At 43.7% G+C, this 14,517-nt stretch overlaps 1 protein-coding gene across 1 annotated transcript; it reads right to left on the bottom strand.

The window, feature by feature from the left end:
* Positions 1–5,164: 5,164 nt before the first annotated feature.
* LOC114463119 (trace amine-associated receptor 3-like) lies at positions 5,165–6,536 on the bottom strand. Its single transcript, XM_028446389.1, has 3 exons — positions 6,248–6,536; positions 6,053–6,110; positions 5,165–5,210 (listed from the first exon to the last, which is right to left on the bottom strand). The coding sequence occupies exons 1-3, from the start codon at positions 6,418–6,420 to the stop codon at positions 5,172–5,174; spliced, it is 270 nt and encodes an 89-aa protein (XP_028302190.1). The 5' UTR covers positions 6,421–6,536; the 3' UTR covers positions 5,165–5,171.
* Positions 6,537–14,517: the final 7,981 nt, after the last annotated feature.

The following is a 14,517-nucleotide window of genomic DNA, read 5'->3' as shown; positions in this document are numbered from 1 at the left end:
TCTTGAAAACCAACGCTGTTCTCGACGTCTGAGATGTTCCAGTACACGTTGGCCTGCATCCTTGCTAGCACCTGTGCTAGCTGCCTCGTGGTAGCACAAGCTTGGCCACTTGCTCTCCTGACTGCATCACATGGTGATAGAAGCCAAGGCCCCTTCCACTGAAGGAGCAAGATGCTTTGGGGCCCGCCTCTGTCTATGTGGGGGCAAAATCTCCACTAAGGGCAGGCACAAGCCTGGGTCTGGAACATGCCCGTATGGCGATCAAAACTCCGGGCTCATGTCGGCACTGCGCAATGTTTAACGCACAAAGCCTCCACAGAAGACTGGCATGCAAGGTTAAACCGTCCGAGCAGGACTCCTTCCCTCCTCACGGCGTCCCCGTCGATAAGAGTGAAGTAAAGACTCCGCTGGTGGAAACTGTGGCTACACAGGGTTCCAGTTGGGGTTCCCAGCTCGACCAGGTGGCTCCCTCCCCGCTTCACAAGGATGTCCTCGTGATTGACTGCGGAGAGTTTGATGATGACTCCTCTGACCGTCTCGGCTTGGGTGTGGACAAGGAGGAAAGACCTTTCATCAACCCGGCTTAATGCGAGCTTCCTGCTGCCTGTTTTCCCTCCCAGGAAGAAATGGGGGGCTCCACGCCCATCTCCTATTTTTCCAGCCTGGACACGGTAAAGGTGTGTAAACGTGTTGCAGCTCGGCTGGCCATTCCGTGGCCTACCGTAGTGACTGAAACCACCAGGTCCTGCTACGAAGGGAAGAAGCTCCCCTTTTTAAAGGGCACACAGAGACAAATCTTTTGTGTCTTTCCTGAACTGCTAGTTGAAGTAGCGCATCCCTGGAAGGACCATCAGTTCACTGGGAAAACTCCTGTGTCAGGTACCTCATGCCTCGATTGTGAGGCGATGGAGAGCCTCGGACTACTTCGTATGCTGCCGGTGGAGCCCCTTGTTGCGGATCACCTGCTCCCATGACAGCCTGCTGTGTCCCCTCGGAGGCCTTTGTGCCGTCCAGAGTGGACCGTGTCCAGTCAGACCTGTCCGGTAGCACATTTGCGGCCGCTGTTCACTGTCAGTGCACTGAATGTCCTTTCTCACCTCACTGCCTACCAGGCTGAACTCTGAGGATTTCGCTCTCTGTCTCAGGACCCTTCCACAATCGAGGAAATATCTACAGTTGCTGACGTGTGTATCCGCAGCCAACGCTGCTCCGTGCAGGCAATGGGTAAGGTGATGAGCAACATGGTTGTTCAGGAGTGAGCCTGCTGGCTTGACCTTGTCAAACTTTCTGATGCAGAAAAAAGCAACATCCTGGATGCCCCCGTTGTTCCTCAGGGGATTTTCGGCTCCACTTTATCTTTTGTGCAGAGGCGCTGCAAGGAGAAAAAGAGACAATGAGGCTCTCCACCTCTGTCTCCCCAGGAAACCCCCACTCACGTCACCACCGGCGTGACAGAAGCCTTTCCCTCAGACTGCTTCCCAAGGTCTGCTATTTAAAGCCGTGAGACCTTCTGTTCCTATACTGGCTCTGCCACAGCTTCGACAAGGCCCCCCCACCTGGGTGCAACATCCTTCCCTGTAAATCGTCATGCCCCTGGAAAGCAGGTCCGCGAGCACGTTCATGATCCCAGTCGAGTCTCAGTCCATCTATCCATTTTCAGAGTCGCATTGTCAGCACACAAAAAAAAAAACACATCACATTTCCTCACTCCTTTCCATATTTCTCCCACATCATTCATTTATTTCACTCATATCTGTTTTCCCAAGCTGTTCTCACGATCAGTGATGGCTGCACATTTGACTGCTCTGTTTTATCTGCGTATATATTCTCATATCTTCACACATTACACATCCTTACCGGTAAGTTACCGGTGACATGACGGCTAGGAGCAGTGACGTGTGGAGATGGAGTAGATCATCTCTGTGTACATGTAGAGCATTCGCGCAGGTTGTGGCATCGTGTGATTATGGGCTATTATGAATTATCATTCATGACTTTTCTGCAGTGATTGTTTTAAGATTTCTTTTTGAAAACATAGGAAGAGAAACCAAATATAGGACATGATGCCGTGACTGTCAGTAGGGACAGGGCAGGGCCATATTGTCACGGCATTGGAGGCTGAAGCATTCTGTCCAATAGGCGACTGACTGTTTCGCCTGCATAACGTTGTTCAGAAAGTTTAGTGCGCTTGGCCAATAAAATGTGTGAAAGCGAACCAGACCAAAATAAAATGCATCAATGTTGCAGATTCACCGCATGAATTGCACCGATTCCCCCGGACTATATGTTTGAAAGCACCCTTAGTCATTTGAAAAGTCAATTTTCATGTTGCTTCTGTAAACGAGTTGTTTTGGGGCTTTCATTCATATTCATGAGTGAGCATGTCTATAGACGCTGAGTTCATGCCTCGCTCTTGCGAGGGAGATTAGTGATCACCAAAGCGATTTTCTTTTGCTATTTGCTATTCTTTTATTATTGTTTCAGCCATAACGCTGCATATTACAGTAAAACACATGGATTATTAAGTGGCTATTGTGCTTGTGAGATTGTCTCAGCGCTGCTTCAGGGTGTGTTTATCACAGCAGCAGCGGAGTCAGTCATCTGTTTCAAACACTCACCGGAGTGTTAAGCTGCTAAATCACATTCTTCTCCTCCTGTCCTCTTCTAACTACAGTAATAGTGCATTTTCAGATGATAATTATTTGTTTTGTCCAACCGCTGTGTCGCGTTGTGTCACAAACACGTCAGATTGTGTCAATGGCGATACGAGGCGGTAAAATGGCTACTAAAAATGAAACTGCTCCGAGTGCTACACGGTGGCTGCCCACTGCTCCTCAGGGAGGGGTTTAATGCAGGGAACACATTTTGTGTATTTAGCTTTATATATAAGACAATAAAGTATCATATATATTATTTAATAAACTGCAGTGTTTGTTTTACCTCTGAGGTAGTTTGAGAGGGAGAAGCTCACATTCTTGGATAAGGTAGGAGGAGCCAGGAATGTCAGGAGGAGGATTTTCCACGATGTGACGTCATATGCGAGAAAAATGTGGAATAACAAGGGAGGGAGGAAACAGAACTTTTTCAACTTTGACCCTCTGAATGAACCTAAATGAATGTATATCAATGAAGCAAAACCTTTATAAAGTGAATTTTTCATAATACTGCCCCGTTAAGGGTGGTTCATAGACCAGGCACTTAGATGGGCATGTCTGATAATCTATACTGTTTACAAAGTGAGGAGGGGGTTATGGTGGTGTGTTGGCTGAGTAAAGCCCTGGACTAAGTTGGATATTTGGACTATGTGCATGTTTTAGCAGGCAGAGAGCATCAGGGGTAGAAGTGAATCGGGGAGGCACTTTGTAGTTTATTGATTACAGTTGCAGTGCATTTGATTCATAACTGTTTTTTATATATTCTAGGGAGCAGCTGGAAGGTAAGCACAACTGGCAGTCTGCAGCAGGCAGGCTGAGAAGCAACTGAGCTCATGGTGTACTCACACTAGCACGTCAGGCTAAATCAGACTTGGCTTAAGTGCGCACTCACACTGCTCTAAGGCCAGTCTGGTTCCTGCTGACAAAATACACGTGTGGCCAACCAGGCTGGGTTGAGGCCAAGCAGGCCATGCTTCCACTGTGGTGCAGTTAACAGTTAAGGCTCAAACAAACTAGATGGACATCTGCAAAAATGACTCCACGTGCAGTCCACCAGGCCAATTAAGTGGAAAGCTCTGAGGACCTGGTGTCACAAAAAACACTGCTCAGCATATATCGACCTGCATTAAATGTAACACCAACCTAAAAAAATAAATAAAGAAAATGCCCGATTTCTTCAACCAATCTGTGTTGTTGTCTTGAAACCTTAACTGTGAGGCAGTCCTGTTACACACCTGATATCTGGGATGTGCTCTAGAAACCATTCAACAATGTACAGAATAATCAGTAGGTGCTGATCAGGGCCAGCAAGACCCTCTTGACACTTTCTAAATACTGATCTATATTTACAATATAGGTTATATTATATATTTATTTTATATTTAATATATTTGTGTGTGTGTGTGTGTGTGCGTGTGTGCGTGCGTGCACGCACGTGTGTGCGTGTGTACACTATGTTCATTGTTTATACTTATAGATAATTTGCATGGTACTTTATATTTTGTTTTTTCCTTAATGTTTTATTGTAGTTTCCTGTATTTATAATGCCTTGCACTGTTATAACTCCTACATTCAGGATCAATAGTTTATCATTTCTGATCTTATCTTAAAAAACTATTTACATTTAATCTGTCAACTGATGCTTTAAAGATGCTTTTAAGTTCATATTTCAATGTATAACCTATATAAACATGCAGCTGATAAATTTTGCAGTTTGTTTCTCACTAAGTCTTTTACAGCCTGAATAGCACAGATTTGGGTCTAAAATGCTTCAAACATAAATGATCAGATTCTGAGCGTGTGAACATTTCACATGAGGACAAAGAGACTAAACACAGAAATAATTGTTCTGGATGGTCAAGGATGCTTTGAACTGAAATCACAGGCTGCTGCTTTTTAAAAAAATATTTATTCTTTTTTTCTATAAAAAAAAAAATCAAAACGAGTAAACTACACATTTTACAAAGTTTCAATAGTTACACTGTAACAAATAAATTAAACTCTTGTCACTTCTAAAATCCCCTCCTTGGTTTATATGTCCTTCATTTCAGGAAGCAGCTGCCTCTTTTAATGAACACTGGTTTTAAAGTGACGATCATTTACCTTTTCCAGTTTCTTTTTAATAATCGCTAATATTGTATTTCATTATGTTATTAAACATCTTGGTTTGTATTGATTGTAAGGACTGTTATTGTGCTCTCAGTCAGTCTCAGGCCCTCCAGTGTTTGTGTAATTGTTGCACATTTTTACATGAAACACAAAATAATGTTTACACCTCCAGTGATCCGTTTAAAAGAAATAAAAATGATATTTCTCAGCTCTCGTGTTTAGATTCATTATTTCCTAGTTTCACATGATCTCTCTTGTTCACATCTGTGGGACTCAGAAAATATTTTATCATCTTCATTTGTGAAATTATTGTCATATCAGAATTTAAAATGAAACATTTCAAAGATCAACAGCACATCATCCTCAGATTACATGTCAGCAGCTCTCTCTCTTTACAGTATGTTGGCCTCACTGGAACCAGACTTCAAGATGCATTTCACACTTTTCCTGAACCAGGGGAAAAGAAACACAGATCATTGGGTTCACACAGCCACGCTCAGGCTATTGAGTGTTTGTGTGATTAGTGCACAGAATGTGCACTACAGAATGTTGGCCTCACTGGAGCCTGATTTTAGGATCTGAAGAGAAAGAATATATTTCACACATTTCCTGAACCAGGGATAAAGAAACACATAGATCATAGGATTCATACAGGAGTTCAAGTAGTACAGATATGTAACATAAAAAAAAGTTGACACACTAACATCTGAAGATTCAGGTAAAAATACAACAATGTAAAAAGGTAATAAACAACATAGAAACACAACAACCACTACACCTAAAACTCTGGCTGCCTTCAGCTCTGACTTGTTAACCTTCACTGAACCCTGAAGTTTCACCACTGCAACATGAGAGTGCATGGCCCGGGCCTGAGACGCAGCCACCACAAACACTCTCACATACAGGATTATGATGACACTGACAGGTAAGATTACGGTCAAAAAGAGATCCAAAAATAGAGCAGCAGGATGTATATATGTCACACATTGTCCAATGCAGGAATTAAAATCATCTGGTTTTTGTGTATTATCTATTAGTCCCAGATTATAGAGAGCAGAACAGAACCAACATAAAGCAACACTCATCCTTGCTCTATTTACAGTGACTTTAGTGTGATAGTGCAGAGGATCACAAACAGCAATGTAGCGATCAATGGAAATGAGCACAATACTTCCTGTTGATGCAGTTGGGACAATAATACATAAAACTGAGAAAAACATACACCATCCTTCACTGAGATACCAGCAGTTGTCCAAGAGGAGGATGTCAAAAATAAAGATGAATCCTACACAGAAATCTGAGACAGCCAGAGAGAGGAGGAGGAAGTTGGTCGGGCTGTGCAGCTTCCTGGAGGAGTTAGAGAGCAACACACTGATTATTATATGAAGTGATAATTGTCATCAAAGCTGAAAACATCAGGAGTCAAACACAGAAACATTCAGCAACAAGATAACAGTTCATAGAGCAACAGGACATGTCATTACTTGAAGTGGGAGATGGCGATGATGACCAGCAGGTTGAGGGTCACAGTGAGCACAGAGATGGAGGACAGTATAATGTAAAGGAGCACAGACACTGAGTGAGGGCGCACAATCCTCCTGCATGAGGAGTTTCCCAGGTGTGGATAGCAGAGCTCAGCTTCATCAGGTGTGATCATAGTGAGGAGAAGAAGCTGCTGAGCTCTGCAGAGTTCTGCCTCAGGCTCTCTGATGTTGACCTGATAAGTTATTACTGCTCCTCCTTCAGTCACAGGGATGTGGAGGCTGGACCTGAGGACTGGACCTCCCTCAGAGACCCACTACTCTCCACATGATGTCACTCTACAAAGTTTTGTATTTTTCCTTTAGTACTTAAATCTAAAGCATTGACTGTGAGTTCTATAACTAGGACAAAATCATCTTCTTTCAATGTTGTACCCTTCAGAGCAGAGGTGTCTAATCTATGGCCCCTGGGCCGACTGCAGCCCACCAACCCTTTTCAATTGTCCCGCCAAGAAAGTATTAAATCAAACCAGATAATGTCCCCAAACACGTAACTTTTATTGTGCTCCACTACCTGGTTCTGAAAATGTTTTAGTATGCATTACACTCTGTGGGGCGGATTCACTAAGATCTGAAATAAAAGGTGGTGAACCAGGTGCGTCCCTAAATCCTTTGGTGGCGCTGTTTCCTCACCTGCTGTGGGGAGTTCACTAACATTGCACCATTTGTAGGTGCGTGTATAAACGTGGTTGAGACCATCATATTTCAATGAACGTTTTGCTCGTTCAACGTGGAGAGGTGAGTGCACAGAAGCACAAAATGACACTTGAAGAAAATTAATTGGAGGCTGGTGGACTTTTCTGTCTGCTGCACAAACATTTAATAGTGTAGAAAACAAAATAAAGAAATACTTTTTTTAAAAAAACAACAACTTTAAAACCTAACTTAAAACTTTCGTTAACCCGATTTTATGCACCATTCAAACACCTCTTTTCCTCTCAGCTATCTCGCGTTATTTCGCCAGTTTAACTGTCCACAGTTGGATTCCTTTTCTTGTTGACAGACACTGGCAAAATTAGCACCTGCTTTAGACCACAACAGGTTGAGAAGGTAGTTTTAACAGCTCGTACCTTGCTTTGCTTGGTAGGTGCTGTCTTTCACTGCTGAAAAGAAGTGAACCTCTAAGTCTCAGCTCCAGCTGACTGCTCTTTCCAACGCTGCTGTTTCAGCACACGTTGGTCCCCAGTGGCTCTCTCACTCCGGTGTGAGCCTCGCTTCACGGTCTCTGTCGCAAGGTCGGGGCGTACTGACCTCAGCACACCTCGCTGTGGTCTTCGTCCCACTGCCCTTGGCGTCAAGGGCCCATGCTGACGTCGATCCTCCCTCTGGGCTCTCACGAAAGTGTGTAGCCCAGCTCCAGATACTACGGTATCCGAACTTCGGACACAAGCAAACCAGCTGCCGTCTTGAAAACCAACGCTGTTCTCGATGTCTGAGATGTTCCAGTACACGTTGGCCTGCATCCTTGCTAGCACCTGTGCTAGCTGCCTCGTGGTAGCACAAGCTTGGCCACTTGCTCTCCTGACTGCATCACATGGTGATGGAAGCCAAGGCCCCTTCCACTGAAGGAGCAAGATGCTTTGGGGCTCGCCTCTGTCTATGTAGGGGGAAAATCTCCACTAAGGGCAGGCACAAGTCTGGGTCTGGAACATGCCCGTATGGCGGTCAAAACTCCGGGCTCATGTCGGCACTGCGCAATGTTTAACGCACAAAGCCTCCACAGAAGACTGGCATGCAAGGTTAAACCGTCCGAGCAGGACTCCTTCCCTCCTCACGGCGTCCCCGTCGATAAGAGTGAAGTAAAGACTCCGCTGGTGGAAACTGTGGCTACACAGGGTTCCAGTTGGGGTTCCCAGCTCGACCAGGTGGCTCCCTCCCCACTTCACAAGGATGTCCTCGTGATTGACTGTGGAGAGTTTGATGATGACTCCTCTGACCCTCTCGGCTTGGGTGTGGACAAGGAGGAAAGACCTTTCATCAACCCGGTTTAAGGCGAGCTTCCTGCTGCCTGTTTCGCCTCCCAGGAAGAAATGGAGGGCTCCACACCCATCTCCTATTTTTCCAGCCTGGACACGGTAAAGGTGTGTAAACGTGTTGCAGCTCGGCTGGCCATTCCGTGGCCTACCGTAGTGACTGAAACCACCAGGTCCTGCTACGAAGGGAAGAAGCTCCCCTTTTTAAAGGGCACACAGAGACAAATCTTTTGTGTCCTTCCTGAACTGCTAGTTGAAGTAGCGCAACCCTGGAAGGACCATCAGTTCACTGGGAAAACTCCTGTGTCAGGTACCTCATGCCTCGATTGTGAGGCGATGGAGAGCCTCGGACTACTTCGTATGCTGCCGGTGGAGCCCCTTGTTGCGGCTCACCTGCTCCCACGACAGCCTGCTGTGTCCCCTCGGAGGCCTTTGTGCCGTCCAGAGTGGACCGTGTCCAGTCAGACCTGTCCGGTAGCACATTTGCGGCCGCTGTTCTCTGTCAGGGCACTGAATGTCCTTTCTCTCCTCACTGCCTACCAGGCTGAACTCTGAGGATTTCACTCTCTGTCTCAGGACCCTTCCACAATGGAGGAAATATCTACGGTTGCTGACGTGCGTATTCGCAGCCAACGCTGCTCCGTGCAGGCAATGGGTAAGGTGATGAGCAACATGGTTGTTCAGGAGTGAGCCTGCTGGCTTGACCTTGTCAAACTTTCTGATGCAGAAAAAAGCAACATCCTGGATGCCCCCGTTGTTCCTCAGGGGATTTTCGGCTCCGCTTATCTTTTGTGCAGAGGCGCTGCAAGGAGAAAAAGAGACAATGAGGCTCCCCACCTCTGTCTCCCCAGGAAACCCCCACTCACGTCACCACCGGCGTGACAGAAGGCTTTCCCTCAGACTGCTTCCCAAGGTCTGCTATTTAAAGCCGTGAGACCTTCTGTTCCTATACTGGCTCTGCCACAGCTTTGACAAGGCCCCCCCACCTGGGTGCAACATCCATTCCCTGTAAATCGTCATGCCCCTGGAAAGCAGGTCCGCGAGCACGTTCATGATCCCAGTCCAGTCTCAGTCCATCTATCCATTTTCAGAGTCGCATTGTCAGCACACAAAAAAAAAACACATCACATTTCCTCACTCCTTTCCATATTTCTCCCACATCATTCATTTATTTCACTCATCTCTGTTTTCCCAAGCTGTTCTCACGATCAGTGATGGCTGCACAATTGACTGCTCTGTTTTATCAGCGTATATATTCTCATATCTTCACACATTACACATCCTTACCGGTAAGTTACCGGTGACATGACGGCTAGAAGCAGTGACGTGTGGAGATGGAGTAGATCATCTCTGTGTACATGTAGAGCATTCGCGCAGGTTGTGGCATCGTGTGATTATGGGCTATTATGAATTATCATTCATGACTTTTCTGCGGTGATTGTTTTAGGATTTCTTTTTGAAAACATAGGAAGAGAAACCAAATATAGGACATGATGCCGTGACTGTCAGTAGGGACAGGGCAGGGCCATATTGTCATGGCATTGGAGGCTGAAGCATTCTGTCCAATAGGCGACTGACTGTTTCGCCTGCATAACGTTGTTCAGAAAGTTTAGTGCGCTTGGCCAATAGAATGTGTGAAAGTGAACCAGACCAAAATAAAATACATCAATGTTGCAGATTCACCGCATGAATTGCACCGAATCCCCCGGACTATATGTTTGAAAGCACCCTTAGTCATTTGAAAAGTCAATTTTCATGTTGCTTCTGTAAACTAGTTGTTTTGGGGCTTTAATTCATATTCATGAGTGAGCATGTCTATAGACGCTGAGTTCATGCCTCGCTCTTGCGAGGGAGATTAGTGATCACCAAAGCGATTTTCTTTTGCTATTTGCTATTCTTTTATTATTGTTTCAGCCAAAAAACTGCATATTACAGTAAAACACATGGATTATTAAGCGGCTATTGTGCTTGTGATATTGTCTCAGCGCTGCTTCAGGGTGTGTTTATCACAGCAGCAGCGGAGTCAGTCATCTGTTTCAAGCACTCACCGGAGTGTTAAGCTGCTAGAGTAAGTCACATTCTTCTCCTCCTGTCCTCTTCTAACTACAGTAATAGTGCATTTTCAGATGATAATTATTTGTTTTGTCCAACCGCTGTGTCGCTTTGTGTCACAAACACGTCAGATTGTGTCAAAGGCGATACGAGGCGGTAAAACGGCTACTAAAAATGAAACTGCTCCGAGTGCTACACGGTGGCTGCCCACTGCTCCTCAGGGAGGGGTTTAATGCAGGGAACACATTTGTGTATTTAGCTTTATATATAAGACAATAAAGTATCATATATATTATATAATAAACTGCAGTGTTTGTTTTTCCTCTGAGGTAGTTTGAGAGGGAGAAGCTCACATTCTTGGATAAGGTAGGAGGAGCCAGGAATGTCAGGAGGAGGATTTTCCACGATGTGACGTCATATGCGAGAAAAATGTGGAATAACAAGAGAGGGTGGAAACAGAACTTTTTCAACTTTGACCCTCTGAATGAACCTAAATGAATGTATATCAATGAAGCAAAACCTTTATAAAGTGTATTTTTCATAATACTGCCCCGTTAAGGGTGGTTCATAGACCAGGCACTTAGATGGGCATGTCTGATATTCTATACTGTTTACAAAGTGAGGAGGGGGTTATGGTGGTGTGTTGACCGGGTAAAGCCCTGGAATAAGTTGGACATTTGGACTATGTGCATGTTTTAGCAGGCAGAGAGCATCAGGGGTAGAAGTGAATCGGGGAGGCACTTTGTAGTTTATTGATTACAGTTGCAGTGCATTTGATTCATAACTGTTTTTTATATATTCTCGGGAGCAGCTGGAAGGTAAGCACAACTGGCAGTCTTCAGCAGGCAGGCTGAGAAGCAACTGAGCTCATGGTGTACTCACACTAGCACGTCAGGCTAAATCAGACTTGACTTAAGTGCGCACTCACACTGCTCTAAGGCCAGTCTGGTTCCTGCTGACAAAATACACGTGTGGCCAACCAGGCTGGGTTGAGGCCAAGCAGTCCATGCTTCCACTGTGGTGCAGTTAACAGTTAAGGCTCAAACAAACTCGATGGACATCTGCAAAAATGACTCCACATGCAGTCCACCAGGCCAATTAAGTGGAAAGCTCTGAGGACCTGGTGTCACAAAAAACACTGGTCAGCATATATTGACCTGCAATGAATGTAACACCAACCTTAAAAAATAAATAAATAAAATGCCCGATTTCTTCAACCCATCTGTGTTGTTGTCTTGAAACCTTAACTGTGAGGCAGTCCTGTTACACACCTGATATCTGGGATGTGCTCTAGAAACCATTCAACAATGTACAGAATAATCAGTAGGTGCTGATCAGGGCCAGCAAGACCCTCTTGACACTTTCTAAATACTGATCTATATTTACAATATAGGTTATATTATATATTTATTTTATATTTAATATATTTATGTGTGTGTGTGTGTGCGTGTGTGCGTGCATGCGCGCACGTGTGTGCGTGTGTACACTATGTTCATTGTATATACTTATAGATAATTTGCATGGTACTTTATATTTTGTTTTTTCCTTAATGTTTTATTGTAGTTTCCTGTATTTGTAATGCCTTGCACTGTTATAACTCCTACATTCAAGATCAATAGTTTATCATTTCTGATCTTATCTTAAAAAACTATTTGCATTTAATCTGTCAACTGATGCTTTAAAAATGCTTTTAAGTTCATATTTCAATGTATAACCTATATAAACATGCAGCTGATAAATTTTGCAGTTTGTTTCTCACTAAGTCTTTTACAGCCTGAATAGCACAGATTTGGGTCTAAAATGCTTTAAACATAAATGATCAGATTCTGAGCGTGTGAACATTTCACATGAGGACAAAGAGACTAAACACAGAAATAATTGTTCTGGATGGTCAAGGATGCTTTGAACTGAAGTCACAGGCTGCTCCTTTTTTAAAAAATATTTATTCTTTTTTTCTATAAAAAAAAAATCAAAACGAGTAAACTACACATTTTACAAAGTTTCAATAGTTACACTGTAACAAATAAATTAAACTCTTGTCACTTCTAAAATCCCCTCCTTGGTTTATATGTCCTTCATTTCAGGAAGCAGCTGCCTCTTTTAATGAACACTGGTTTTAAAGTGACGATCATTTACCTTTTCCAGTTTCTTTTTAATAATAACTAATATTATATTTCATTCCGTTATTAAACATCTTGGTTTGTATTGATTGTAAGGACTGTTATTGTGCTCTCAGTCAGTCTCAGGCCCTCCAGTGTTTGTGTAATTGTTGCACATTTTTACATGAAACACAAAATAATGTTTACACCTCCAGTGATCCGTTTAAAAGAAATAAAAATGATATTTCTCAGCTCTCGTGTTTAGATTCATTATTTCCTAGTTTCACATGATCTCTCTTGTTCACATCTGTGGAACTCAGAAAATATTTTATCATCTTCATTTGTGAAATTATTGTCATATCAGAATTTAAAATGAAACATTTCAAAGATCAACAGCACATCATCCTCAGATTACATGTCAGCAGCTCTCTCTCTTTACAGTATGTTGGCCTCACTGGAACCAGACTTCAAGATGCATTTCACACTTTTCCTGAACCAGGGGAAAAGAAACACAGATCATTGGGTTCACACAGCCACGCTCAGGCTATTGAGTGTTTGTGTGATTAGTGCACAGAATGTGCACTACAGAATGTTGGCCTCACTGGAGCCTGATTTTAGGATCTGAAGAGAAAGAATATATTTCACACATTTCCTGAACCAGGGATAAAGAAACACATAGATCATAGGGTTCATACAGGAGTTAAAGTAGTACAGATATTTAACATAAAAAAAAGTTGACACACTAACATCTGAAGATTCAGGTAAAAATACAACAATGTAAAAAGGGAATAAACAACACAGAAACACAACAACCACTACACCTAAAACTCTGGCTGCCTTCAGCTCTGACTTGTTAACCTTCACTGAACCCTGAAGTTTCACCACTGCAACATGAGAGTGCATGGCCCGGGCCTGAGACGCAGCCACTACAAACACTCTCACATACAGGATTATGATGACACTGACAGGTAAGATTACGGTCAAAAAGAGATCCAAAAGTAGAGCAGCAGGATGTATATATGTCACACATTGTCCAATGCAGGAATTAAAATCATCTGGTTTTTGTGTATTATCTATTAGTCCCAGATTATAGAGAGCAGAACAGAACCAACATAAAACAACACTAATATTTGCTCTGTTTACAGTGACTTTAGTGTGATAGTGCAGAGGATCACAAACAGCAATGTAGCGATCGATGGAAATGAGCACAATACTTCCTGTTGATGCAGTTGGGACAACAATACCTAAAACTGCGAAAAACATACACCATCCTGCACTGAGATACCAGCAGTTGTCCAAGAGGAGGATGTCAAAAATAAAGATGAATCCTACACAGAAATCTGAGACAGCCAGAGAGAGGAGGAGGAAGTTGGTCGGGCTGTGCAGCTTCCTGGAGGAGTTAGAGAGCAACACACTGATTATTATATGAAGTGATAATTGTCATCAAAGCTGAAAACATCAGGAGTCAAACACAGAAACATTCAGCAACAAGATAACAGTTCATAAAGCAACGGGACATTTCCTTACTTGAAGTGGGAGATGGTGATGATGACCAGCAAGTTGAGGGTCACAGTGAGCACAGAGATGGAGGACAGTATAATGTAAAGGAGCACAGACACTGAGTGAGGGCGCACAATCCTCCTGCATGAGGAGTTTCCCAGGTGTGGATAGCAGAGCTCAGCTTCATCAGGTGTGATCATAGTGAGGAGAAGAAGCTGCTGAGCTCTGCAGAGTTCTGCCTCAGGCTCTCTGATGCTGACCTGATAAGTTATTACTGCTCCTCCCTCAGTCACAGGGATGTGGAGGCTGGACCTGAGGACTGGACCTCCCTCAGAGACCCACTACTCTCCACATGATGTAACTCTACAAAGTTTTGTATTTTTCCTTGAGTACTTAAATCTAAAGCATTGACTGTGAGTTTTATAACTAGGACAAAATCATCTTCTTTCAATGTTGTACCCTTCAGAGCAGCGGTGTCCAATCTATGGCCCCTGGGCCGACTGCAGCCCACCAACCCTTTTCAATTGTCCGGCCAAGAAAGTATTAAATCAAACCAGATAATGTCCCCAAACACGTAACTTTTATTGTG

The sequence above is a fragment of the Gouania willdenowi genome, chromosome 5, assembly GCF_900634775.1.
Source record: "Gouania willdenowi chromosome 5, fGouWil2.1, whole genome shotgun sequence".
In the NCBI taxonomy this organism is placed as follows: Eukaryota; Metazoa; Chordata; class Actinopteri; order Blenniiformes; family Gobiesocidae; genus Gouania; species Gouania willdenowi.
This window is presented reverse-complemented; position numbering and strand designations above follow the sequence as displayed.